The sequence below is a fragment of the Notechis scutatus genome, chromosome 4 (assembly GCF_049901735.1).
Source record: "Notechis scutatus isolate UNSWTSFEM ecotype Mainland chromosome 4, rNotScu1.2, whole genome shotgun sequence".
In the NCBI taxonomy this organism is placed as follows: domain Eukaryota; kingdom Metazoa; phylum Chordata; class Lepidosauria; order Squamata; family Elapidae; genus Notechis; species Notechis scutatus.
Genome location: NC_142012.1, coordinates 91,492,036 through 91,518,604, shown reverse-complemented (window position 1 = coordinate 91,518,604; position 26,569 = coordinate 91,492,036). Strand labels below are relative to the sequence as shown.

Here is a 26,569-nt window from a genome sequence, read left to right as displayed (position 1 = left end):
GACTTAGACAGGGCCTTGTACTCTTCTTGGAACAATAGTTTCTCAACAGTTTTTAATACCATCAGCCAGAGGTGGTATTCAGCAGGTTCTGACCAGTTCTGGAGAACCGGTGTGGAAATTTTGAGTAGTTCGGAGAACCAGCAAATCCCAACTCTGACTGGCCCCATCCCCATCTATTCTCTGCCTCCCATTGAGTCCCAGCTGATCGGCTGGGTCTTCTTTTGTTGCCTTGCACAGAAGAATGGAGCTGGAAAGCAGGCTAGTGGAGTGGGGAGGGAATGGAGTTTTTACTATATCCTTCCCCTGCCATGCCCACCAAGCCATGCCCATAGAACCGGTAGTAAAAAAAAATTGGATCCCACCACTGCCATCAACCATGGTGTCCTTCTGAGTCATCTACCATAGGGTTTCCCAACTTTAGCAACTTGAAGAGGTGTGAACTTCAATTCCCAGAATTCTCCCGCCAGCCATATTTCTAGGAGTTGAAGTCCACACCTCTTAAAGCCGCCATGGTTGCGAAATCCTAACTTGGAAGTTGGAGTTGGGAGTGCTATCCGATGGTCATTTCACTGCTACTTAGCAGATAGTCCCAATTGGTTATCCCAAAGAGAATGTGCTTGAGTCCTTCCACGGTAATTTCAGGAAAGAATCATTATAGCCCAGAGCTTTCTCCCCCTCTCCCATGACGTTCAACACCTTTATGGACCTGAAAAAAATGTGCACCTTTATTACTAAAAATATATATTTGAGTCCTTTTCAAGTAGAAAATATTTTGCTTTAGCACTAAATGCCGTGATCATAGCCTCCCACCACTCATAAACATCTATTTAAAGGCCCTTTTCATTCATATGTTGCTTGCCTTGGCAAGTATATCCTTAGTTGCCAGGTTCTACCAGACCTCATTTGATCTAAAAAAAAAAAAATGAGCAGGGCTGGATCTGATTAGTACTCAGGTAAAAAAAAACCTATAGGAAATCCACAAATAGGGTTAGGCTGAGATGCTCCTCATCTTCCCTCCACAAGGCAGCAACGGCGAACACCCGTACTACAGCCAAGACAATGAAACGGAACATGCATGAAGTCATTTCATTTCCGCTAATCTCTCATGTTTTTTTTTTTTTTTTTAAGACGGGTAAATTTTAGACTTTACTTTGATCCCCTATCAGCTAGATAGATGAAATATCAGGTGGCAAAGGCTTATTGCTTTGAAACATTCATTAAGCACCTATAACATAAACGGTTCCATTTTCTGAACTTACAACCACCATCGTTAAGCAAGACACGCTCCTCCCAATGACTTTGCTTGGCTAGGAAGGTTGCAAATGGTGATCCTATGACCCCCTCAATGCTGCAACCCATCATAAATACATACCAGTTGCCACGCCCCCAAATTATGAGCATGTTATCATGGGAATGTTGCAATGGTTGTAAGTCATTTTTTTCTACGGTGTTGTAACTACTAACAGTTGCTAAATGAATGGTTGTATGTCGAAGACTATTGGTATAAAAATTCTAAAGCTGTCAAATAGGTGTTCAGAAATCTATTATTTTTTTGTGTGTGTTAATGGGCTTTTCTTTCTACTTCAATTAGTCAGCATTTGAACAGATCAGAAATCCATTACCTACAATCCAAACAGATCATGAAAGTTTATAAACACAATCAACATATTCCACCTTTAAAATTCTTCTCAGTATTCTAACACTATACAGATTAACAATCCATCAGAGTTCTTTCATCAATATTAGTCATCATTTGTTTAATTGTGATTCATTAAATAAACCACAATTGGCTGATTGCTCAATATGCTAAGCCATAAAACTCTGGTTTGCAAAGCCAGGGTATTCTGATTCGCACAACAAATATAGCTGGGAATTCTTGAAATTAGTTATACTCTATACGACACCCTAGAACGATAAATGAAATTGTGTTCCCCCCTACGAATCAAACTAATGAACTAATGCTCAGTTACCCTGACAGTGCCAGCTATCATTTTAGCATCAATGAACTCTTTGTTCTATCTTTTATCCTCTCTGCAGACATCAAGCTGACTCTCAGTCAGAGTTTGGTTCTGCTCCTGAACCATTTAAAAAAAAAACCACATGGAGTTTTGGGATTCCTGATCTTAAGAATCAAGTCTTTGAAGAGGACTGACTGCTGGTTGTACAGCCAAAGAAATGAATTCAAAGAACAGATTAGAAAGAAAATTCCTGGAATCCCAGATGGTTCCCCACCCCCCCTATTTTTCTATGTGTTTTATTTTAATTATAAGAATACAACACAGAGCATCCGTTCTGGCATTACAATTGTTATACATATATACATTTTACTTCACCATTTACTATCCTCTTGTTTGATACACTGTTTACTACTGTATATACTCGAGTATAAGCCTAGTTTTTCAGCCCAATTTTTGTGCTGAAAAAAATCCTCGGCTTATACTCGAGTCAAATCCCCTCTGAAAAAAAAAATTGTGTGGAGTCGCGGCCTCCGCGGCAGCGACTCCCAACAACCAAGCCGGGAAGGGAAAGGCAAAAAGCGCTTTGCCTTTCCCTTCCCAGCGGCGGGACTGGGGCCGCGCCGGCGGTAGTGACTCCTGACTCAGGGGCCTCCGAGGGAGGGGAAGAGAGTGACTCCTGCCTCCCGCTGTCATAATCATCTTCTTCTTTTGGGTTAGTGAATCAATTAAACCTTTCATGATAGTGAGATCGTTTCCCAAATTAATTATTTTTATTTTTGAAATTTACCAGTAGCTGCTGCATTTCCCACCCTCGGCTTATACTCGAGTCAATAAGTTTTCCCAGTTTTTTGTGTAAAATTAGGTGCCTCGGCTTATATTCGGGTCGACTTATACTCGAGTATATACGGTAATTATTCTAATCATCATAGCTACTTATGTTCCGATCTTGCCTTCTTCTATGCAACCACTGATAGAATTTATTCCATGTTTCATAGTACTCAGATTCCCCCTTGTTTTTTTAATTCTAATTAACCTGTCCGATTCTGCCCAGGCCATAATTTTCCTTATTATCTCTGTTTCTGGAGGTTTCCTTCTTCCAGTATTGTACACATATTATTCTGGCCGCCGTCAACACGTGTACTATTAGATAAATTAAATCCTTCCCATATCCTTCTGGTATTATTCCTAAAAGAAAAAAAAATCTGGCTTAAATGGAATACATTCTCCCACCATTTGTTCCAGCCATGTCTGAATCAGTCTCCAATACTTTTTGTGCAACATTGCAGGTCTACCACATGTGAAAAAAAATGTGCCTGATACATCTTTGCACTACCAACAATTTGGAGATAGACTTTTGAACATTTTGGAAAGCCTTGCTGGAGGAAGATGCTGCCTGTAAAAAAGGTTTTCATTGTATGCCATGGCCAATGTTATTTTCTTATTGATGGTCCAAAGCTTTTGCCATTTAGCCAATTCAATATTATAACCAAATTTTTTTGCCCATGCCACCACTGTTTCTTTTACATGTTCTTCCTCAAGTCTGTATTCTAATAAATATCTATACAGTACTTTTATTAATTTATCATCGGACTCTAACAGAAGCTTATCCAGAATTTTTAACTCTTTATTAATGCCTCATGTTTTCCTGTCCTGCTTGTATCTTGTTTGTATTTTTTAAGTAAAACCACCATTCTATATTCACCCCTTGTGCTACCAGTTCTAATCTAATAATAAAAAAAACAAGATGGGTTTTTGAAGAAACAGATGTAGAAATAGTTGGAAACCTATGATGTTTGCTCATGATCCACAGTTGGACAATCCCTCTAGTAAAGCATAATAAACGAACACTGATGAAATATCACTCGGCTAAGTAAACCCATTTAGCTACTATTTCCTGTATAATAGCTTTAATCTCCAACTATCTATATTTATATCTATATAATGTCTAGCAATTCCAAATTTTTAATTCACACATTGTGACTTTTAGTGCACTGATGAAGTTGTCAGTGTGATAAGTAAACCCAGTTAGTTTCTAATTTAGTCATCTGTAAATGCACTGTATTTAGACCTGAAAAACAGAACTGCCTAAAATACTTCCTATACAATAGCTTTAACATTCAACCATCTATTCTCATATCTGTATAATATTTAGGGATTCTTATCTACATTCTTTAATCCAGATCACTGTGGTCCTCAGTGTACAGCTCTCCTCTGCTAATACATGGAACCCTATCTCATAATATAAATTATTGCATAAAACTTTCTGTTTATATCTCTTCATTTTCTCTCTGAATAAACTACGTTTTATATATTCCATTTTCTCTGAGCTTAGTTGTTTTCCTCTTTTATTCGTGGGCTCTGTAATATCATCAGGGAAGGGGAGAATGAAGTTTGTTGATTGTGAAATGCAGAGTGGCTTTGGGTTGTCTTTTAAATGATGTAGAGATGGAGGGTGTCTCTTGGTGTCTGCTGATAGCCAATTTGTCAGAATTTCACATTCCATAGCAACTTTGGATTAGTTTCGCTCTAAAATAGACACACTTTCCCAGCTGAAATTGGGATATCTATGCAGTATAATCCTGGAGACTTGATCTGAATTAACACTGACTGCTGATGACGCAGCACCAGAGATCAGCCAGCTGAATTCAATTCTTTTCAAAATGTAATGGCAAAGTGCAGGTAAAGCTGTCCAGATCCATTCTCACCGATTGCTGCAGTTAATAATTTTGAGTAGAACAATGGAAGAATTCAGAAAGGTCGTGAGAGAAAGGGCTTAGACAAGAATATAATTTGCAAAGCTCGGTTTCCAGGTGTTTCTCTTTTTCGGATGGCCAATTCTTTGCAAAACAATTATCTATTATTTAATGCTGGAGTCATGAGCCACCACATTATACTATAGTGACCTGGCAGGATGAGGGAACTTCTGTGCGGTTTCTGTTCCTGCTAGTTAGGTACTGTACATTAGAACAGATTGTGTGCTTCTCTTTTAAGCTGAATGGATTCTGTTTGCCTTCATATGTATGTTTCAGCCAATGGTGGGATTCAATTTTTTTTTACTACCGGTTCTGTGGCTTGATGGGCGTGGCAGGGGAAGGATCCTGTAAACTCTCCAGTCAGAGGTGGTATTTGCCGGTTTCTCTGAACTACTCAAAATTTCCACTACCGGTTCTCCAGAACTGGTCAGAACCTGCTGAATACCATCACTGGTTTCAGCCCTTTGAAGTAGACCAGGTCCAGGGGTGGACTTCAAAATTTTTAGCAACGGGTTATCTGCCCAGTTGCTGGGTGGGCATGGCCATGGTGGGCATGGCCTAGTCAGCCTCCTGCACCATGGCGGGGGGGGTGTTTTTGCCCTCCCTGGGCTCCGGAGGCTCTCAGGAAGCCAGAAATGGGCCCATTTCTAGTCTTCCCGAACTTCCGGGAGGCCCATTTTTCGCCCTCCCCAAGCCTCCACACGCCCCCTGCACTTACCTGCATTCAAAATGGGCCACGTGGGAACTCCTGGGAGGGGTAGGGTGGCCGGGGCCATCCAGGAGTGGGATTTGGGGGTTCTCCAAACTGTGCAGAGTCTTAGCTAGAGGATCTCCTGAACCCCTGCAAACCCCCAGCCGCCCACCACTGACCAAGTCAAGAAACTGACTCCACAGTAAATATTGGAAAATTATTGAGGTAGACTACAGTAATAGACTCTTGAAAGCCTAATCGAGTTTCTCTTCCTTCCTTCTCTTATATCAGAGAGTCAAGATGGAGTCACTTCAGTTTCTTTTAAGTTTCCTCTTCTTCCGTACCCAAGGTTAATCCATGCTTTACTGACATTCTCTGTGTGCCTTCTCCAGAGTCACCTCTCTGACACACTTGAGAAAACCAAGGAGGTGATAAAAGGGTTAGAATGGTAAGTTAGAAACCATAAAGTCCCAGGCTATAGAGAATATTACATAGGCAGCAAGAGATTGATGCAATAACTCAGAATGGCCTAGATTTTAAACTCTGGAGCATATACATACGTTGCCTTGTGCCGGAACTTGAGAAAGGGACAGGAATTAATCCAGAAAAGCCCAGTGTTCTTCTACCAATACTACTACATTGTAACTTTACTGTTACAATGCAAAACAAGAAATTAATTTGTGCTTATACTTCCACCATATAGTAAGTTTATGTCCTCTCTGGTTGTGTTTTTTAATTACAAGCCTAACTTTTTAAAATGTGCATGTTCATTTACAGAGCTTCCTTGAAGCTCCTTAACTACTTTAATCTCTTTTAAGGCTCTTATACATGTAGTTGCTAAACTTAATAACTGGGCTCTGTTAATTCATTCTCTGGGAAGCTTTGCTTTACTTTTTTTGCTTTTGTCTTTGAATTAGGTGTGATACTGGAAGAAGTGCCTCTGACCTCTATCAGTGGCGTGGAAAGATTCCCCTTGTTGCAACTGTGATGCTGATATGCAAACTATTAAATATATTGGGCTAGTTTGCCCACAATGTGCATTCTTTGGTTGGCTAGAAAATCTACACAAGGCCAGAGGTAAGAGGCAAAATTTCTGTTTTTCTAAGCCTTGGAAAGCCAGCAACTGAATTGATCCACTGCACTCTGCTACTCCATTATTTATCCATCCACAATAGCATCTTTCTCCCACTGTTCAATCTTTCAACAGCCAATTTGTGTTGCTCTGCTGGGATCATCGATAACAGCACCTCCTCCTTCTTTTCTCCAACTTCACTGCCTGTTCTCCTTCAGTAACATCAGTCACTCAACTCCCTGAATGTATAAGCCATTTGACGACTTGAGGCATTTTCTAGGAAACTTCTCCGAGCTCAATACTCTTTCTATCATGTTTCTCCCAAGTCCAACTTTCATTTCTGTAGAGTGTCAAATTTTAACTGGCACGCACGTGCGCACACATTTAATTTTGTGCCCTTGCCTAGGTCACCTATAAAGCACTCTCTCTATTAACATGTTTCTGGACTGTCTCCCAATCTGAATCTTCATCTGATGACCATTCTCTTCTTGCTTGTTACATAACCGCAATGACCCTCCAAAGAGGCCGCTCAGACAAAGACACTATTCATGATTTTGCAAATGCTCCAGCATTTGTCATTGCCATTGGAAGTTTTCCCATAACATGATCTGAGCAGCTCATGGGCAGAGGCATTGATTGAACTACCTGTCATGAGATTGCCCAGCCAATTATCTGCCCACATATCAGTTTTATTCCAGAGCTACGGAAAAAAGTAATTTCCTTTCTTTTTCAATCTTTCTTGGGAAGGAATAGAGGTTGACTGCATGAATCAAAAAGAGGGCTGTGAAAATATTTACCGACCCCTCACATCCCGGACATAAACTGTTTCAACTCCTTCCCTCAAAACGACGCTATAGAGCACTGCACACCAGAACAACTAGACACAAGAACAGTTTTTCCTCAAAAGCCATCACTCTGCTAAACAAATAATTCCCTCAACACTGTCCAACTATTCACAAAGTCTGCACTACTGTTGCTATTAATCTTCTCATCACTCCTTATCACCCATCCCCTCCCACTTGTGACTGTATGACTGTAACTTTGTCACTTGTATCCTTACAATCTATATGGACTGTTTCCTAGTATGATTTGATTACTTTCGTACCCTATGGCTATCATTAAGTGTTGTACCTTATGATTCTTGATTCTTGACAAATGTATCTTTTCTTCTATGTACTCTGAGAGCATTTGCACAAAGACAAATTCTTTGTGTGTCCAACCACATTTGGCCAATAAAGAATTCTATTCTACTCTATTGACTGCTTGAACTTATTTTATATATCAGAACTTCGTGAAATCTCCACTGTTGGTAATCATAATTCTAACATTCATCACAAATATAAACAGATTGAATAACTCTTCAACCCCTATAAGGTTAAGCATCACAACATCCTATCCTTTAGCTATAAAAAAAAATCCATAAAATATATTTTATCATATCAAGATGTTATAAAACGTCATTGTGCAAATAAGCCCATTGTCCAACTCATTCTAATATCAGTTACTGGAAGGAGTACCTACGGATTTTACTCCGCTAGTTGTTGCTGACTACAGGGAGTGGTGCTTATGACCAATCGTGGAGTCAAGGGCTACGATACTTAAGAATCCTTTCAGTGTTAGTTCTACAAGGGTTTTGCTTCCCTTTGGTGTTGGTTTTGAGTGGTGACCTCATTAGCTGTTTCTCAAGAGTAGTGAAAGGAAGCTTTGATTTTGGAGCAGAATAATTTTGATTGGCTCCTCAACCAAACCTAAGGATTGCCCAGAACATCACTTTTAGAATTATGACTCTGTCAGAGTGTGTGTATGTGTGTGTGTGAGAGTGTGTATGTGTGTGTTTGTGTGTGTGAGAGAGAAAGAGAACATCTATTTTGCAATGAAAACTATTTCTAAATGAAATGTTCAATTGAAAAACATAAAAAGACAGAGGCAGAGAGAATAGGATATAACTGCCTCTTCAAACCAGCTTCAATTCTGATATTTTTCTTGCCAAAGTTTTCAATGTGCTTCCTGATTTACTGGGAAACTACTCCACCTTCTGGAGTTCCAATCAGAATATGTTTGTTTTCAATGAACTCAGAGAGCAATTGACGCTGCAGCACTTTTGAAGCTTACAAAAGATGCAGCTGCTCACAAAGTCATGTGATTGTGATCAGGGCTCTTGGCAACCTGCAGCAGGTTGACAGACTGTTCATGATCATGTGGTTGCCGTTTGCAATCTTACCTGTTGGCTTCCTTAGAAAATCAATAGGGAAACTGGCAGGGGAAGTTTTAGGAATATGAGTCACCTAACAGCTATTTGGGTTAGAAATATATAAACCAGGATAAACATTTTAAAACTGTATCTTTAAGAAAATGCAAAACTGTAGTTGGGTGTGGTTTCTCAAACGGCCATAAGATGGAGCCAGAAACCTGGGTTGTTTAGTCTTAGTCTCAGAAGAGAGTGTGAGTCAGTCTCTGTTTCCTTCTGTTGGAAAGTATTGCTGTTGCTCCATTTCTTCTAATTGACTGATATTATTGGATTTAATGTAAGTTTCTTACTGAACTGTTTTTGACACTGGACTTTGACATTTGGATTATCCCTGGATTGAAAACTGACTGATTTTACCTGTGAATGATTTTGGATTGCTTATTTTGGACTTTGCTTAAACTTTTCTGGAAGTAAAAACCTACATTTACTGTACAGTGTATCTGTGTGCTCTGTGTGTATTATTCCAACACTACTCTCTATACGTCTCCCTGTATGCGCTCATTCTCCTAACAGGGAATTACCTCAACAGGAAGTCACAATGATTTTGTTTTTCCGGTGCCCTGCCCTCCTTGGAAGATTTCTCCACACAGTGCACTGCCATCCTTCCACATTCTGGGCTAGATACACTTCCTAACAGTGGTGGGATTCAGTTTTTTTTTTTTTATACTACCTGTTCTGTGGGCGTGGCTTGGTGGGCATGGCCAGAGAAGGATACTGTAAAATCCCCATTCCCACCCCACTAACCTGCTTTCCAGCTCCGTTCTCCTGTGCAGGGCAACAAAAGAAGACCCAGCCAATCAGCTGGGACTCGGGAGGCAGAGAATAGATGGGGGCGGGGCCAGTCAGAGGTGGGATTTGCAGGTTCTCCGAACTACTCAAAATTTCCACTACCGGTTCTCCAGAACTGGTCAGAACCTGCTAATTCCACCTCTGCTTCCTTACCTTCTGTCAGACAGAAAGGTTAGGGAGGGGAGCCAGTATGCTGGGCTGGAGAAAGAAGCTTGGATCGTTGAGATCTGGGCTTCCTTTCTGCTGCTTAGCCTGCCTGTTCTGTGCCCAGAGAGGAACAGCCTGCCCTTTTTCAGCAAGCAGCTCTTTCACTTTATGAGCTGCAGTGGTGCAGTACTTCTGCTGCCTACCGGCTGCCTACCGGCTGCCTGCAGTTCGGCAGTTCAATCCTCAGCGGCTCAAGGTTGACTCAGCCTTCCATCCTTCTGAGGTGGGTAAAATGACGACCCGGATTGTTGGGGGCAATAGGCCGACTCTGTAAAACCGCTTAGAGAGGTCTGTGAGGCATGGTGAAGCGGTATATAAGTTTAAGTGCTATTACTAGTCACTTAGCATCTGCGCCTGAGAAGGCCAGGACGTTGAGCGAGGTGACCATAAGGCTTAATAACTGCAATGACTTAATATTGTATTTGGTATGACTTCATTGCAGTCATAAGTTGGGAACGATCACAAAATCTGAAATATAGGTAGTCCTCAACTTACGACAATTGGGACTGGAATTTTGGTCACTATGTGATGCAGTCATAAAACAAGGCACTAAGACTACCTTGCTTAGTGACCACAATGCCAACACTCAATCCCATTATTAAACTAGGGTCATGGGTTAAGCAGAGGGAATCCCAGATAGGCATGCAGGGGTACCGGTGGGGCGGTGAGGGCAGGACGGTGTAGGCTGCACACAATTTGAAGGGAGGGCTGCTGTAGTACTTCACAAAGCCTCAGCCATCTCTGGAAATCTCAGCTTGTTGTAATGACGAGGCAGTCGAGGTGTTTGATCATGATCAAATGAATCATGATGAACTTTATTGGAATCTAGTCTTGCATTTATACACATTTTTAGTAATCCTCTAACATTGGTTAACTTTGGTTTCTGCTTGACTTTCGTTAGTGTTTAGCATAGTAGTAATTAACACAATTAATTATCTCTAGTTAAAGTCCAACATATGTTTACTTCCTCTCTCTAATCCTCCTTTAGATGAGTAACTTTGTTTGCCTGAGTTGTATTTGCTTTGGAACCTTCATTACCTGAGGTTTGCCATCAAGATAATGACATTCCTGCAATTACAACTCTACATCAACTATCCCAGCCTGGCCCAGCACCACAACACAAAGCTATCGCACCCAGGAAACCTCAGGCCCCCCCCCCTCCAATGGTGGTATTCAATTTCTTTTACTACCGGTTCTGTGTGCGTGGCTTAGTAGGCGTGTCATGGCTTGGTGGGCATGGCAGGGGAAGAATACTATAAAATCCCCATTCCCTCCCCACCCCATTAACCTGCTCTCCAGCTCCGTTCTCTTGTGCAGGGCAACAAAAGAAGATCCAGCCAATCAGCTGGGACTCAAGAGGCAGAGAATAGATGGGGGCGGGGCCAGTTAGAGGTGGTATTTGCCGGTTCTCCAAACTACTCAAAATTTCCACTACCGGTTCTCCAGAACCTGTCAAAACTGGCTGAATACCACCTCTGCCCCCATCTGACCAAAAAGCATTTAGGATTCCTGGGCAGTTCCCTCCATCGTCTTATCTCTTCCCCCACTCCAACTAACCCCTCTTGGTTGCCCTACACAGTGGCACTCCTCAGTGGCAGTGCTGGCACTGGGGCTGAAACAGAGGTTTCCAACTGCACTGCCCCCACATCTCTACTTCAACCCCAGAGCCGCTGCCGCCACCGAGGGCTCCTATGCAGGGTAGTCAAAAGGACACAGCTTGTGGGGAGATAGATGGGTGAGGAGAGTTGCAACGGCCTTGCAATCACAAGTGTGGGCAGGCTGCCAAACCCCCCAAATTTTGATCATGTGTCTTTGTGGGCCCCGCCTCAACCATCACTTCAGGCACAGATCCCAAGTCCATTTTTTTCCACAGCATCGTAATTTCAGTTGTGAATGATTGGTTATAAATGGAGGACTACCTGTGTAACAAAATCAACATATGAGACATATTAATTGACAATTGTAGACTTAAAAATAGCACGCTCCCTTGGCTTTATTCCCAGCAATTATTAGTCAGAAATACACGGCCAAATGGGATACTATCCAAACTGTACATTTGAATTCAATTCCAAAAAGATGCTTTAGAACAAGGGTGTCAAACTCAATTTCATTGAGGCCTGCATCAGGGTTGTGTTTGACCTCAGGGGGTGGGGGGGCAGGGGGGCATGGCTAGGGGGGATGTGGCCAGCTTGATGTCACTCATCGAGGCTCCATTTTTGGCCATGACAGCCCTCCTGCTCTCAGTTTTCAACCACGATAGCCTCCTGGAGCCCTTTGCCAGCAAAAACGGAGCTCGGGAGGGCCTCCCCGAGCTCCGTTTTTACTGGCAAAAGGTTGCAGGAGGCCATTATGCCCCAAAATGGAGCCCGGGAAGGCCGTACGAAGCTCTTTTGACTGGCAGAGGCACCACAGGCTGGTCCTTCACTGTTTCCAGGGCAGGCCCATGGGCCAGATCTAAGCACCCCACAAGCCAGATCTGGCCCTCAGGCCTTGAGTTTGACACCCCTGCTTTAGAACATTTGGGGGTACAAATGTAGTACTGGCCTACAATTCTTTAAAACAGGGGATAAAGATACATCCATGGCAGTGACAGTGAAAACATCATATAAAATAAATAAGTACATAAGAAGGATCTACAGAACTGGACCAAGGAAATCTTTGCATTAGCCAAATATATTCATTCAAAAAACTCACAAACATGGATAGGAAGGCGATGGTCCATCATAACTTCAAATGGTCACAGTCAAGAACTATCTATATTTTAAATGATTATAATTACTGGTTTGTTAAACCAGAGATGAGTTAAAGTTTGTTTATTCGATATACTATACCACCTGCACTGGTCTGCAAATCATAACAGATGAATTTACAGTCCTTATAAAGCCAAAATCTAACAACAGCCATAATAGCTTAGTATGCTTTCTGGATTAAACCACACTTAACCTAATGTACCTGGACTTTTAGTTTAAAATCTCCTTTTTTAATTAGTTGGTGCATTAAATTCCCAGCTATTCCTACAACCCCTGCTGATGCAGACGTCCTGGACCAGTATCTGAAGTTAATAAGGACCTGAATAAAAGATCTGAATAAAACAAGCTTAGATCAATACTCGTAATTGATGGAGTTGTCAGTAGACTTCTGCACATCCCAATTACACTATCCTCGGGACTCAAGAAAGGTCTATATGACATCAACACTCATGCCTTAGCTTAGACCATGGGTGTCCAACCTTGGCAACTTTAAGACTTGTGGACTTCAACTCCCAGAATTCTTCAGCCAGCCAAGTCATAATGTAGTCAGATTGCCTTTGACTTGGTATATTGTACAACAGTGGTGGGATTCCATTTTATTTTTTTTTGCTACCGGTTCTGTGGGCGTGGCATGGCTTGGTGGGCATGACTTGGGCATGGCAGGGGAAGGTTGCTGCAAAATCCCATTCCCTCCCCACCCCACTAACCTGCTTTCCAGCTCCGTTCTCCTGTGCAGGGTAACAAAAGAAGACCCAGCCGATCAACTGGGACTCAGGAGGCAGAGAATAGATGGGGGTGGGGTCAGTCAGAGGTGGTATTTGCCAGTTCTCTGAAGTACTCAAAATTTCCACTACCGGTTCTCCAGAACTGGTCAGAACCTGCTGAATACCACCTCTATTGTACAACCTGGGTTTGCAATCAGCCATGGTTTAAAATTTAGTATGATGTGACTCATGAGACTGCAGTCATATGCACGCTAAGATATATATGCATACCTGAAATTGTTACACTGTGATATGAACTATCTAGGTTTTTGAAAACCCAATCAGAACCCTCTTCACTGTTGGAGACTTGACTGGATTGTGATGGACCAGAACATCTGGTCTAGAGAATCCATTCCCTCCTCCATTGCTATAAAACCAGTTTGATGGTAGAGTCTGGTGTAAGCATGATGCACTTAATTACAGGGTCAATTCTTGGCACTTCTAGGAGAATGGACAGGATGTCTCTCCTTTTTAGGAATAGACTGAGAATGTCTCCTGAAAAACCACAAAGTCTTGTTGTAGTCAATACTGGGCCATCTAGCTCAGTGTTTCTCAAACTTTAACATGTGTGATCTTCAACTCCCACACTTCCCCAGCCAGTTTCCAAGTTTGAAAAACACTGATTTTAGCTTAATATACAGAAGTAGTCCCCGACTTGCAACAGTTCATTTAGTGACCATAAATATAACGACAGTGATTCATTCAACAACGGTGGCAAGGAAGGTCATTAAATGGGGCAAAATTCACTTAGCGACAGAAAATTTGGCCTCAAGTGTGCTTGTAAGTCAAGGACTACCTATAGTAACATCGTAAATCCTGGGGTGGAAGGTGGGGGAGGAACCAACAGCGGTTAACTTACCAAGAGAATCTGCTTGATTTTCAACGGTTTCATTCACCTTCTTAGCTACTCTGGCAACAGCTTCACCCATTTTTTTCTCCATGCAGGTATGTCCAACCATGAAAATCCTTTAGGGAAACTCCTACAGCTAAGCAAAACAAAACAAAAACAAACAAAAACTCAAAACAGGCTCCACCATGCTAATATCTCACAAAGGGTTAGAAAGCAGCTTTTCTGAAAGAAAGAAAAAAATTAAGTCAATGTGTGCCTAAAATTTACTGAGGTCTGCTAATGTTTAACAGATTAACATACCTGAAGAAGCAACAGGTTGTTCCAGCTATGAGCTGGACAAAGAAACAAATTCAATAAACAGGTGTATCTTGAAATACAGCTCCCCATCAGGAACATGAAGGTTCAAAAGAAAGTAAATTTGGAAAAAGCTTATATACTAGAGGTGGCTAACCTTTTTGGGCTCCTGTGCCAAAAATGCGTGCCAGCACCCAGAGTGCAATGTGCGCCCCATGCCCCCTGCGCATGGTCCCCCCACCCACCCCCTTACCTGCGCTGTGCCTCACAGATGATTTTGGGGCTGGTTTGAGGCCTTTTTCGGCCTCCCAGAGGCTTGGAAAAAGCCTCTGCAAGGCTTTCCAGGATGAATTATAGGCCCATTTCATCACTTCCGTTATTACAGGAACTGACAAAACAGGCCTATAATTCGTCCTGAAAAGCCTTGCAGAGGCTTTTTCCAAGCCTCTGGGAGGCCGAAAAAGGCCTCAAACCAACCGAAAAAAATCAGCTGTGAGGCGTGTGCATGTGCAGTGATGTAAGTTTGCCTGCGGCTCGCGTGCCAGCACAAATGGCTCTGCGTGCTCCTTGTGGCACGCGTGTCATAGGTTCGCCATCACAGTACTAGATAATCTGTTTATAGAGGTTACAATTGTTTATCAGGAATATGCATTAACAGTAAATCCTTTTTTTGTTTTGCTGGCTGGGGAATTCTGGGAATTGAAGTCCACAGGTCTTAAAGTTGCCAAGGTTGGAGACCCCTGCTCTGCTGCATCTTTTCCAGGTCTCTGTGCTAAAGGAAGCATGCTAAAATGAAGTGGTATATAAGTCTAATTGCGACTGCTAAATCATTGGCAGCCTCCAAATTAATACAATAAAATAACTATAAGTAATCTGTACAGGTAGTCCTTGATTTACAAGTTTGCTTGGAATTTATAACGGTACTGAAAAATGGGACATATGACAATTTTTCACACATCCATCAGAGTATCTCCACAGTCAGGATCAAAATTCAGACACTTGTCAACCGACTCATATTTATGACGGTTGCAATGTCCTCTGTGTGTGTGTGTGTGTGTGTGTGTGTGTGTGTGTGGTGTGTGTGTGTGTGTCGATCATCTTTTCCGACTTCTGACAAGCAAAGTCAATGGGGGAAGCCAGATTCACTTAACAACCGTGGTACTAGCTTTACAACTGCAGTGATTCGCTTTAAAAAGTTGGCCAGAAAAGTCGTAACAACGGGTCAAAAACTGACTAAACAACTGTCTTGCTTAGCAACAGAAATTTTGGTCATAAGTTGAGGACTACCTGTATGGTTCCCCCCCGCCCCCATATTATCATAATCACTTAAAATATATCTCAAGAGGTGGTACAATACACTTTGCTACTTTCTCTCAAACATACATTGCATTCAGAAAGGATTCAGATCCTTCGCTTTTGTCAATTTTGCCGAGCTGCAGGTTGATTCTACAGTGGTTTAAATTCACTTTTTTTTCCTCATTAACCTGCACCCTGTATCCCACAAAATGACAAAATAAAAACAGAATTTTAAAAATGTCTGTAAATTTATTAAAATATAATAAATTTTAATTTAAAATTCTATTTTCACTTTGTCATTATGGGGTACTGAGTATAGATTCATGAAGAAAAACGGAACTTCAACCACTGTGGAATCAGGCTACAGCAAAATAAAATTGAGAAAAATGAAGGGGGTGTGTGTGTCTAAATACTTTTCGAATGCTCTATATGTACATGCACAAATTGGTCTGTTGGTACAGTGTTGGTTGTTTCAGATTCAGACCCACAACCATGTTGTAGCTGATGACCTGGGTAAGTGCTTATGCTGCTAATTTTGTGTGTGTGGGGAGGGTACCAGGGGGTGGGATTCTACCGGTTTGGACCGGTTCGGGCGAACTGATAGTTCCAGTGATCATTTAGCCCCCCCCTCCCCCCCTCTCTCACACACACACACACACAGATATGATGATGTCCTAGACTTTATGGCCAGGTTAAATAAACAATTTCCCTTAGCTACAACAGCATCCACCAGAATCCTTCTAATCTTCTGATCTTCTATCTAATTCTAAACTATGTAGTTTTTTTCTAGCGTTGCCATCTATATTTTCAACATTTATACAAAGGTCAATCTAACTTCATATGTGTGTGTGTGAAAGGACTGAGCATGCCATAGAACATACCAGAACAATTTGAACACTTAAAATGAACATGTTGGTGAAAGGGAATAATAATAAGTAGGTTTTCTGGAAAAAGAATCACCATTCAAAGCTACTGTTCTAGCATTTTCTTTGAAAATACTGTATCTGCAAGGATTAATTACAGAAGTAATCCTACAGACATTATAAATGTCATTTTTCAACCCTGTTTGACAAAGTTCATCCCCAAGGATGCCTATGTAAATGTACTTCCCGAGGGATTTTGCCCAAGGGATTCTGTCATGCTCTGCAAAATGTATGAAAAAAGTCAAACCAGTCAATGAGAGTAAATGCATCCAGTGTGTACAGAGATCCCATAAAGATCTGTATTTTGGACCAGTATTGTTTAATTAGTTTGCATAGCCAGGAATTAGAGGTGACAAAAGTGGACCAGATTAATTCATGGATATAGGTACAAATAATGTGTTCTGTTATGCCCAGAACACTTGATGGCACAAATCGGTTAAAGTTTTTTTGTTATATATTTACTGCCTCCTAGTGGTTGGAAAGAGCAAATGTACATTTAGGTTTGGAAAAAAGCAACTAGTCCCAACGGTTGTATTATCTTCTGAAATTGAATCAACCTTCTTCAAGGACGCATAACACTCATTCACAATTGTGAGTTCTCCAAATATTTAGTATGCCATCAGTCAGTGTTTTCCTAGCCTTCCTAACTTGAAGACATGTCAATTTCAACTCCCAGAATCCCCCAACTGGCTGGGGAATTCTGGGAGTTGAAGTCCACACATTTTGAAGTTGTGAAGGTTGGGAAACACTGCCCAAAATAAACAGCATCCAGCTTCACAAGTCTTAAAGTTGCCAAGTTTTGCAGAGCTCTGTTTTATAGCACCACTGTATTATACAATCCAGGCCAAATGCGAATTTGTAGTTCAACCATTTTTATTTTTAGAATCCTGCATAAATCCAGTAACATACTAGACGTCTCAGCACCACCTGTGTTTGCACGGTGCACTGAAAAGAAACTTAGCCTAATCCACCCTCTTCGCCTACAGTTAAAAAAAGAGTCCCACCTTTTGCAATTCGTTTTGAGGTTCGGTGTTTGGAGAGGGGAAGAAAATGGATTAAGCTATCCGCAATAAAACAGAACATCCTCGCTCGGCGCGGCCAGCCATCCGCAGGGAAAAACCAGACTGAGCTCCGCACCACACAGCCCACAACCACTCTGTTGTACGTGCTGGAACTCACAAGAAGCTTCACACCACTACCGGAAGTTCGAGTCGTGCGTCACCCTCTCTTGCCTTATGTCCGGGAAGGCAGATCCATTGTGCGCTCCCAGAAGGCTTTTATCCTGTTGCAACGAGCGGGGAGAGGGGCAAGCCTCCATCCACTGCGCGCTTCCCCCCCCCCCCCGTTTCTCTGATCCCCGTCCCCAGACAAGGCTCTCTGGAGTGCAATCAAAGGCTGCGGGGTCTTTGCTCTCTCCCCACCGGGCCGGTTGCTTTTTTCACGCTTACCGCAAAGGCACAGCGGGGTTGCCTTCCGTCCTGGGCGGCTGCTGGAGCGTGGCGCACCGGCGAACCCCGCGCTCTTGGCTCGCTTCCCCCAGCCATGGAGAAGGACGGGAGCAGCTGGGTGTCCGCTTTAAATTCACCGAGAGGGGGCGGGGGTGGAGAATGGGAAAAAGCTTCTCTCGTCGAAGCGCACGGAGAACAGCCCCCGAAGAAGCCCGGGGACCAATCATCGAACGGTTTCAGCCGGAGAAAGCGAAGCGAAGCCAGGCAGAACGAGCGCCCTCTCTCGTGGGCGACCGCGGAGATTCCTGCGCGGTTCCACGGGGGGAATTTAAAAGACGAAGCCCGTCCTCGGCCTCCAAAGCGGGGAGTCGCTTTATTGCCCTTCTGCCTTGAAAGGTCATCAGCGACCTGTTTGGCATTCAGATGGGAGACCACGAGGGGACCATGGTCGGTGGTGGGAGGGGGGAAGCATCTTTCAAGAGAAAGGAATGGCCACCCCTTTTTTAATCTCTTGCCAAGGCAATAAGGATGCCCTTGAGAAGTGACCAGGGGCTGAGCTCCTTTGCCTTTTTCAGTTATAGTTACAACAACAAAACTTCCTGCAAGTAAATTCATTATTTTAGGCACTGAGGTGGTCGGTTTCACTTCCAGGACATGATAAATAGAAAAAAAGATGCAGGGAAACAGTCTCCATGTGCTTACTTCCCCTTTCCAGAGGGCAGCCGATAGTCTATAAATATAGAGCGTGCTTAGTTAACAGAATAACAAGAGTTGGAAGTCTTCTAATCCAACCCACTACTCAAACAGGAAATCCTATACTATTCCATACAAATGGCTGTCCAACCTCTTCTTTAAAATCTCCAGTAATGGAGCATTCACAAATTCTGAAGGCAAGCCCTTCCAATTGGTTAATTGTTCTTAGTATCATGAAATTTTTCCTTAGTTTTAGGTTGGTTCTCTCCTTGATTAGTTTCCATCCGTAGCTTCTTGTCCTGCCTTCGGGTGCTTTGGAAATAGCTTGACCCGTCTTCCCTGTGGCAGCCCCTCAAATATTGGAATATTCCTATCCTGTTAGCCTTTCTTTCCACTAGACTCCTTGGGAGGGAAGGGGTTTGTTTTCCCCTCCAAAGCCCAGCAGAGTTCCTGAAGAATGCAGTTCATTCCCTCCTAGTTAATAGCTCCATTTCCGGGTTAACTATTAGCTGTTGCAGTGATGAATTTGGCAAGCTGGTGCAAATGCATCACCTTTTTTCCCCTCACTTATTTTGGTCATGTCATGCAGTAAAGCAATTATGTTTGGAATAGTTAGTGGTAAAAGGAAAACAGGCCGTCAAAGAACACGATGGCTGGACACCATCAAAACTAACACCAACTTTCTTTGAGAAACAAAGAAACCGTGCAAGATTGGAAAATGTGGAGACATGACCTGTAGAATTGCCACGAGTCAGACGTGACTGAATGGATAACATCCTTATCATCATCATCACCATTATCATCATCATCACAAATGTATCTCTGTAGCCAATATTAGGGAAAATTATTATACACTAACCAGTCACATCTCATGAAATGGGAGGATATACATATAAATTGGATAAATACATACAATAAAAATTAGCAAAGCAGCCCAGACCGGGCTCTTGTTCCACCTTGAACAAACATCTGCCACTCCTTTAGCTTTGCTGAAATATTTGGTCCTCTGCTGACTGTTACTAAGGGGAATTCCATCAATTAGGCTGGAAAAAGTTTGTTGGTTTCCTTTTCTTCCTTATCTCTTTTCAGTTCAGAGATAAATTTCTTAACTACAGGTGAAACTCGAAAAATTAGAATATCGTGCAAAAGTTCATTTATTTCAGTAGTGCAACTTAAAAGGTGAACCTAATATATGAGATAGACTCATTACATGCAAAGCAAGATAGTTCAAGCCGTGATTTGTCATAATTGAGATGATTATGGCTTACAGCTCATGAAAACCCCAAATCCACAATCTCAGAAAATTAGAATATTGGGAAAAGGGTCAATATTCTAGGCTCAAAGTGTCCTACTCTAATCAGCTAATTAAGCCATAACACCTGCAAAGGGTTCCTGAGCCTTTCAATGGTCTCTCAGTCTGGTTCAGTAGGAATCACAATCATGGGAAAAACTGCTGACCTGACAGTTGTGCAGAAAATCATCATTGACACCCTCCATAAGGAGGGAAAACCTCAAAAGGTAATTGCAAAAGAAGTTGAATGTTCCCAAAGTGCTGTATCAAAGCACATTAATAGAAAGTTATGTGGAAGGGAGAAGTGTGGAAGAAAAAGGTGCACAAGCAGCAGGGATGACTGCAGCCTGTAGAGGATTGTCAGGAAAGGCCATTCAAAAGTGTTGGGGACTTTCACAAGGAGTGGACTGAGGCTGGAGTCAGTGCATCAAGAGCCACCACACACAGAGGGATCCTGGACATAGGCTTCAAATGTCGTATTCCTCTTGTCAAGCCGCTCCTGAACAACAAGCATCAAAAGCGTCTTACCTGGGCTAAAGAAAAACAGACCTGGTCTGTTGCTCAGTGGTCCAAAGTCCTCTTTTTTGATGAGAGCAACTTTTGCATCTCATTTGGAAACCAAGGACCCAGAGTGTGGAGGAAGAATGGAGAGGCACACACTGCAAGATGCTTGAAGTCCAGTGTGAAGTTTCCACAGTCTGTGTTGATTTGGGGAGCCATGTCATCTGCTGATGTTGGTCCACTGTGCTTCATTAAGTCCAGGGTCAACACAGCTGTCTACCAGGAGATTTTGGAGCACTTCATGCTTCCTTCCGCAGACGAGCTTTATGGGAATGCTGACTTCATTTTCCAGCAGGACTTGGCACCTGCCCACACTGCCAAAAGCACCAAAATCTGGTTCAATGACCGTGGCATTACTGTGCTTGATTGGCCAGCAAACTCGCCTGACCTGAACCCCATAGAGAATCTATGGGGCATTGCCAAGAGAAAGATGAGAGACATGAGACTGAACAATGCAGAAGAGCTGAAGGCCGCTATTGAAGCATCCTGGTCTTCCATAACACCTCAGCAGTGCCACAGGCTGATAGCTTCCATGCCACACCCCATTGAGGCAGTAATTGCTGCAAAAGGGGCCCAAACCAAGTACTGAGTACATATGCATGCTTGTACTTTTCAGAGGTCTGATATTGTTCTATGTACAATCCTTGTTTTATTGATTGCATGTAATATTCTAATTTTCTGAGATTGTGGATTTGGGGTTTTCATGAGCTGTAAGACATAATCATCACAATGAGTCTATCTCATATATTAGTTTCACCTTTTAAGTTGCATTACTGAAATAAATGAACTTTTGCACGATATTCTATTTTTTTGAATTTCACCTGTATATATTTAGGTTGCTGAAGTCTTGCCCTCTTCCATCCCTCTTCCTTTTTCCTTTGCATTCTCAGATAGTAAAAAAGTATCTTTTTTCATGGAGTGCAGGAGTGACTTTGGAAGTAGTTGCTGCTGAAAGAGAAAGAAAGAACTATAGGTAATCCTCGACTTACAACCATTTGTTTATTGACCAGTGTTACAGTGGCATGCAGCTAGTCCTCACACTTAAGACTGATCCCTACAATCACATGATCAAAATTCAGGTGTTTTGCAATCTGCATTTACAGGACTTGCAGTATTCTGACAAAGTAATTGGGGGAAGCCAGATTCACTTAATGCATGGTTCACTTAACAACTGCAGTGATTTGCTTAACTGGAGCAAAATAGGTCATAAAATTGGGCACGGCTCATTAACTGCTTAGCAACTGAAATTCTCCCAATTGTGGTCACACGTTGAGGATTACCTGTAAGTAATTTTGTGGCACCAAATATTTGCATAAAAGATAAAGTCTCCTCAGGCCTCAAATTTCATGGGATTCATGCATGTACAGTAGTTTTCTAGGCAGGAACACATAAGTGATTTGCTAGTTGCTCCTCCCAGGAAGCTGTTTTGACTTTCACCCCGGCCAACAGCCCTGTGATTTCTTAACAAATATTACACTTAAGTAATCCAGTCCTGCTTGATTTCTGAGTCCAGACAAGTCAACCAGATGCTTCATACTAAGCCTTTAATTTGAGCTGCTGCAATAAGACAATATTGAACAAGCTGGAACAATTGCATTAGAAGGGCAAAAATAATCATATTCTATGGGATGATCATGTCCATTTTGCTGATACTTTGATAATGCTATCAGGTACTAGCTTTATTGAATTTCTTCCCCTTTTCCTTGCTTATTAAAATATTGAAATATGAAGAAAAAAGCAAATAGTTTTTCAAAAATGAATCAATACAGACTGCCTCATTTGAATTATTAAAAAGCCATAGTAAAAAAGGATAAATTACTTTTTAGTGATAAATCCTCCCCTTCGCTTCAGTATCTCCAACCATTAGGTAGTTTAGCTATTTAAACTTCACACCAAACATTAATCAGCGTGTCAGTTTCTATTTGAATCCTAAAAAAAAAAAACATAGTCCAAATGTCTATATCCGCCTTGCGGTGTGGTAGATAGTATACAAGTGAACTTGATTACCCTTCCGTTCAAGTCTCCCTTAGTTTTTGCTAATGCAGCAAAAGTTTCCTGTTCTTGCTCCAAAAGTGTTCCTAGCCAGATTCACACAGCTCTTCTCTTATATATTGAAAGAATGTAAGAAGGGTTATGAAAGCCACCTTAAAATTCCTCACAGTAGAAATGTTTATATAACATCATTCCTATGTTTGGCCATAATGAGAGGGGCTGGTGCTTATATTCATATATTTGCATAACTGCAAACAACTAAAGATTCTATTTTTCATCTTCTATTCTGTGCTCCTCACTTCTACATAATCGATTTGGTGGGTGCTCTGTTTAAGAGCAATGAGTTGAGAAAAGCATAAAACCCACAAACAGATTTGGCATTTTGGCACTTCCTTCTTTCATCTATCTGTAGCTAAGCCTAAAGCTGTTGTTTTAAGGAAGACTGTAAATTTAGCACTTCGATAAGCAAAATGAAGTTAGTAAAGATGCTTCTCAGAAATTTACATAGGAAGCTGCTTTACGCCAAAATCTATGTCATTCTAACCTAAGAGTTGTGCCTGGACTAAGGGATCTTTTTTGATTCCTGATGGACTTTACCAATGCAAAATATTTTCTCCACACACCCTCTGCCCAGAGGATTAATCATGCAGTCTTCAGTTATGCTTGATTGCTGACTCGAGATTTTTTAATACTCATCATCAGTTTTGTATTCATTGTCATCATGACGCACACACCACATCAAGTTACTGGCATTTCACTGACCTGAAAAACATTTTTTCTTCCTTGGAGAAAAGCACTAGAAACTTTCATATCTAACTAGATGCTCATGCCTAAGAATAATACAGAATATATTCTGTATCTTTAAGGAACAAAAATATACTTGTACTCCATAATAGTATACAATGCTGTTTTGTTTCTAAATAGGCTATGACATGGGTTGACTGTGCCAAGGATCCTTTTTATATATTGCCTGAAGTGAAGGTTGTAATGGGCAATGGAAGTCATGAGCCTATTCCTACATTTCTAAATTAAATCAAGGATTATATTCTGTTCCCAAGAAAATGAGGGTTGGAGCAAATGGCTCAAACTGAAGTTAGAAATTGTAAGAATCAATGGACTGGGGCTCTAAGAAAGCAATACCTTTGGTCTTGTGGAAAAGGACAACAGAGGGGGAAAAAACATGGTCACCAAATACAGATACCCACCTCAGTTAAATCTGTATAAAATTTTACTGAAACAAAATAGTTCTTGGATATGCTTACACTGACTTAAGAACACAATCAGTCTTCATTTTACTTATCAACATGACCCTTGCTGTAAGAAGGATGTTACGAAATGTACTAATTATTTGAGATGTGCAGCATTGAAACAAGGGCCTAAGAGCCTCTATGCCAGTTTTGTCATACTTGTATTGAAAAACTGTGTGCTTATTTGGAAGAGAAAGCCCTGAGCTTACCAGAAGTGATTCTAGGTATTCAAGAATAGGAGATGACTCTTATGACTCCCCTTGATTAGGATTATGTTCAAGACAGACTACAAGGAGAGACTTACAAGAGACAACTACAAGAAGTTAGAGCTACAGGACTGAAACCTTGATGGGAAGACTGATAGACAGCCTGCATTAATTGTATCTGGAGTAAGAACCCATATCCTGGCCACTGCTCCTCATGGCACTATGATATTCAAGAGAATGCAAAGCTAGGATGTTTGGGGTATGAGATAGTGAAGGATGATTCTTGTTGCAGTTGCAATCCAGCAGATACATTTTGATGATGGATAAGGATTTTGCAAGAAAACATTTGTAAAAGGCCAAAAAGCCTAATGATCATTCTAACTTTAAAGTTAAAAAAAAAAGAGAAAAAAAATAATGGGGATTTTATAGTCTGGTCTTAAGCATGGTTATTTGGAAGTGAATCACACTGACTAAATCAAGGACATTTTCTACTCGTGAGCACAGAAAATTATGTTGATATAGTGCAGGTCTTTACCTGTTTACCTGACATTTAGTCAGCTGAAGATAAGTATAGGTACGAACCTATTATGAAAGGTAAAAATGGGGAATGAAAGGAACCTTTATTAAACATTAAGAAGCCAACAGGAATATGAAGCTAAGATTCCTACAGTTGACCACAATGTCGAAGATGGATACACAGATAGAAATAAATTCTAGGTAGGGATGTTAATGACAAAGATAAGATTGCAAAGGGTCATGCCATGGTTAGGGTTAGGGTTAAAAAATAATAAGAGAAAGTATATAACTTTCAATGTATAGGTATGGGAATGACTTTTTAGAGTACAGTATCATAGACTGCACGAATCAATCAGGGTAAATCAAGTGAGGATTGATGGTGCCTTGAGACAATGCATCAGCAAGCAGAAACTTGGGATATGTGAGGCACATTCATGATTGATGAAGAAAAAAATTATGTTTGGCAAGTTAGACCAAAGTAGGAAGCAGTAGAAACTAAAATCTAAATATTGGGAAAATATCTTTAAAAGACTTATGAGCTATTTTTAAAGATAGTTCAAATGGTGAACACTTACTTGTCTAAGAGTCACAAACAGCGAACAAGATTCAGACGCAACTAATTGAATTCAAACATAAGCTTCATATTCAGTAAAAATTTCCCATATATAATTAGGTGCATTTAGTTTTCCATTTTCTGGCATTTGTTTTGGTCACTAGCAACTTTGTAACTATGATATTGCCATAGACTGATTAATACAAGGAAATAAACAACTGGTTCATGTTTTGAATCAGAGTGTTGCAACCAAATAAGAAATAAATAACAGACAAAAATATCAATTCTAGATTTTATAGAATACACGCAATTGTCTCAATTTAACATAATGTAATAATTCATAAATTTTAGCTTATATGAACCATTGTTTAAATACAGACTCTTGGCCTCCAACATCAACTGCTTTCCTGTTTTTTGCTCAGCCTTGCCTAATGAAAACTTTTGGAGAAAGTATGGAATTAGCTATAAATTGATTTCAGGTCCTACAGCCTAAATCAGGGCTATCAAACTCTTGGTCCGCAAGCCGGATTCTTCATGTGCTGACCATGCCCACGCCCAGTTTAGTGAAGGGGAAAAAAGTTCCGGTAAGGCAAGGACGCTGCCATGATGACGTGAGTTTGACACCCCTGGCCTAAATGAATATTGTATGTTGAATGGCAGATAAGCACAGTGGCAGATAGGCTGACTGATTATGCAGTAATGACAGGTCATACGCATTGATTTGGGTGCTCATTTTATTACTTTCCACACACATATATGCTTATAACAAAGTGTATATGTGATATAGATATTTTACAATAAAATGGTGCCCATTTCCAAGGAGCACGTAAGTCTGAAAACTAAACCTCTCTAAACTTTTGCCTACTATTTCAAGATCTTTAAATAAAAATAATGCTCCAGTATGAAAACACTATTTTATTATGGCCAGTTCAATGAGTGCCTTTTATACTACTTGAAAATAATTTCCATCAAACTCAGCACATAATATCCTGTTTATACAAAAGTTCACAAAGAACCAGCTTTGTTCTGTTCCTCTTTGTCCTGGCAAGAGACATTGGATTGCAACTTTATCTTATCTACAATTATACCACAATGTCCTATATTCTATGTTCATGCAGCCTTATCTATTAAAATTGCTCTGGACGTATCTCAACATCAAGTTGGAGATTCCAATATTATAGTAGTCCTCAACTCATAACAGTTCACTTAGTGACCATTTGAAGTTACAACGGCAGTGAAAAAAGTTATGACCATTTTTCATACTTATGACCATTGCAGCATCCCTGTAGTCACGGGATTTATATTCGTAGCTCACATTTACGACGATTGCAGTGTTCTGGACTTACTTGATCCCCTTTTGCGACCTTCTGACAACCAGTCAAGGGGAAACCAGATTCACTTAACAACGGTTTTACTAATATAAGAACTGAGTGATTCACTTAACAAACGTGATGAGAAAAGTCGTAA

General features: G+C 41.2%; 1 protein-coding gene and 1 long non-coding RNA gene across 4 annotated transcripts in view; both read right to left on the bottom strand.

The window, feature by feature from the left end:
- Positions 1 to 18,186, bottom strand: part of LRRC20 (leucine rich repeat containing 20) — a 77,706-nt gene extending 59,520 nt beyond the window's left edge. The window contains exons 1-2 of one of the 3 annotated variants that reach the window (XM_026681258.2): positions 18,044 to 18,186; positions 14,092 to 14,218 (exon numbers count right to left, since the gene is read on the bottom strand). In XM_026681258.2, coding sequence (XP_026537043.1) covers positions 14,092 to 14,191 — 100 coding nt within the window. In that variant the 5' untranslated portion in view covers positions 14,192 to 14,218; positions 18,044 to 18,186. Of the gene's footprint in view, positions 1 to 14,091; positions 14,219 to 15,759; positions 15,868 to 17,599; positions 17,816 to 18,043 lie in introns of those variants that run through there. The other 2 variants (XM_087964099.1, XM_087964098.1) reach the window with 2 other exon arrangements.
- LOC148130823 (uncharacterized) lies at positions 10,214 to 11,769 on the bottom strand. Its single transcript, XR_015749631.1, has 2 exons — positions 10,805 to 11,769; positions 10,214 to 10,467 (listed from the first exon to the last, which is right to left on the bottom strand). It is a non-coding gene; the product is annotated as an uncharacterized LOC148130823 (long non-coding RNA).
- Positions 18,187 to 26,569: the final 8,383 nt, after the last annotated feature.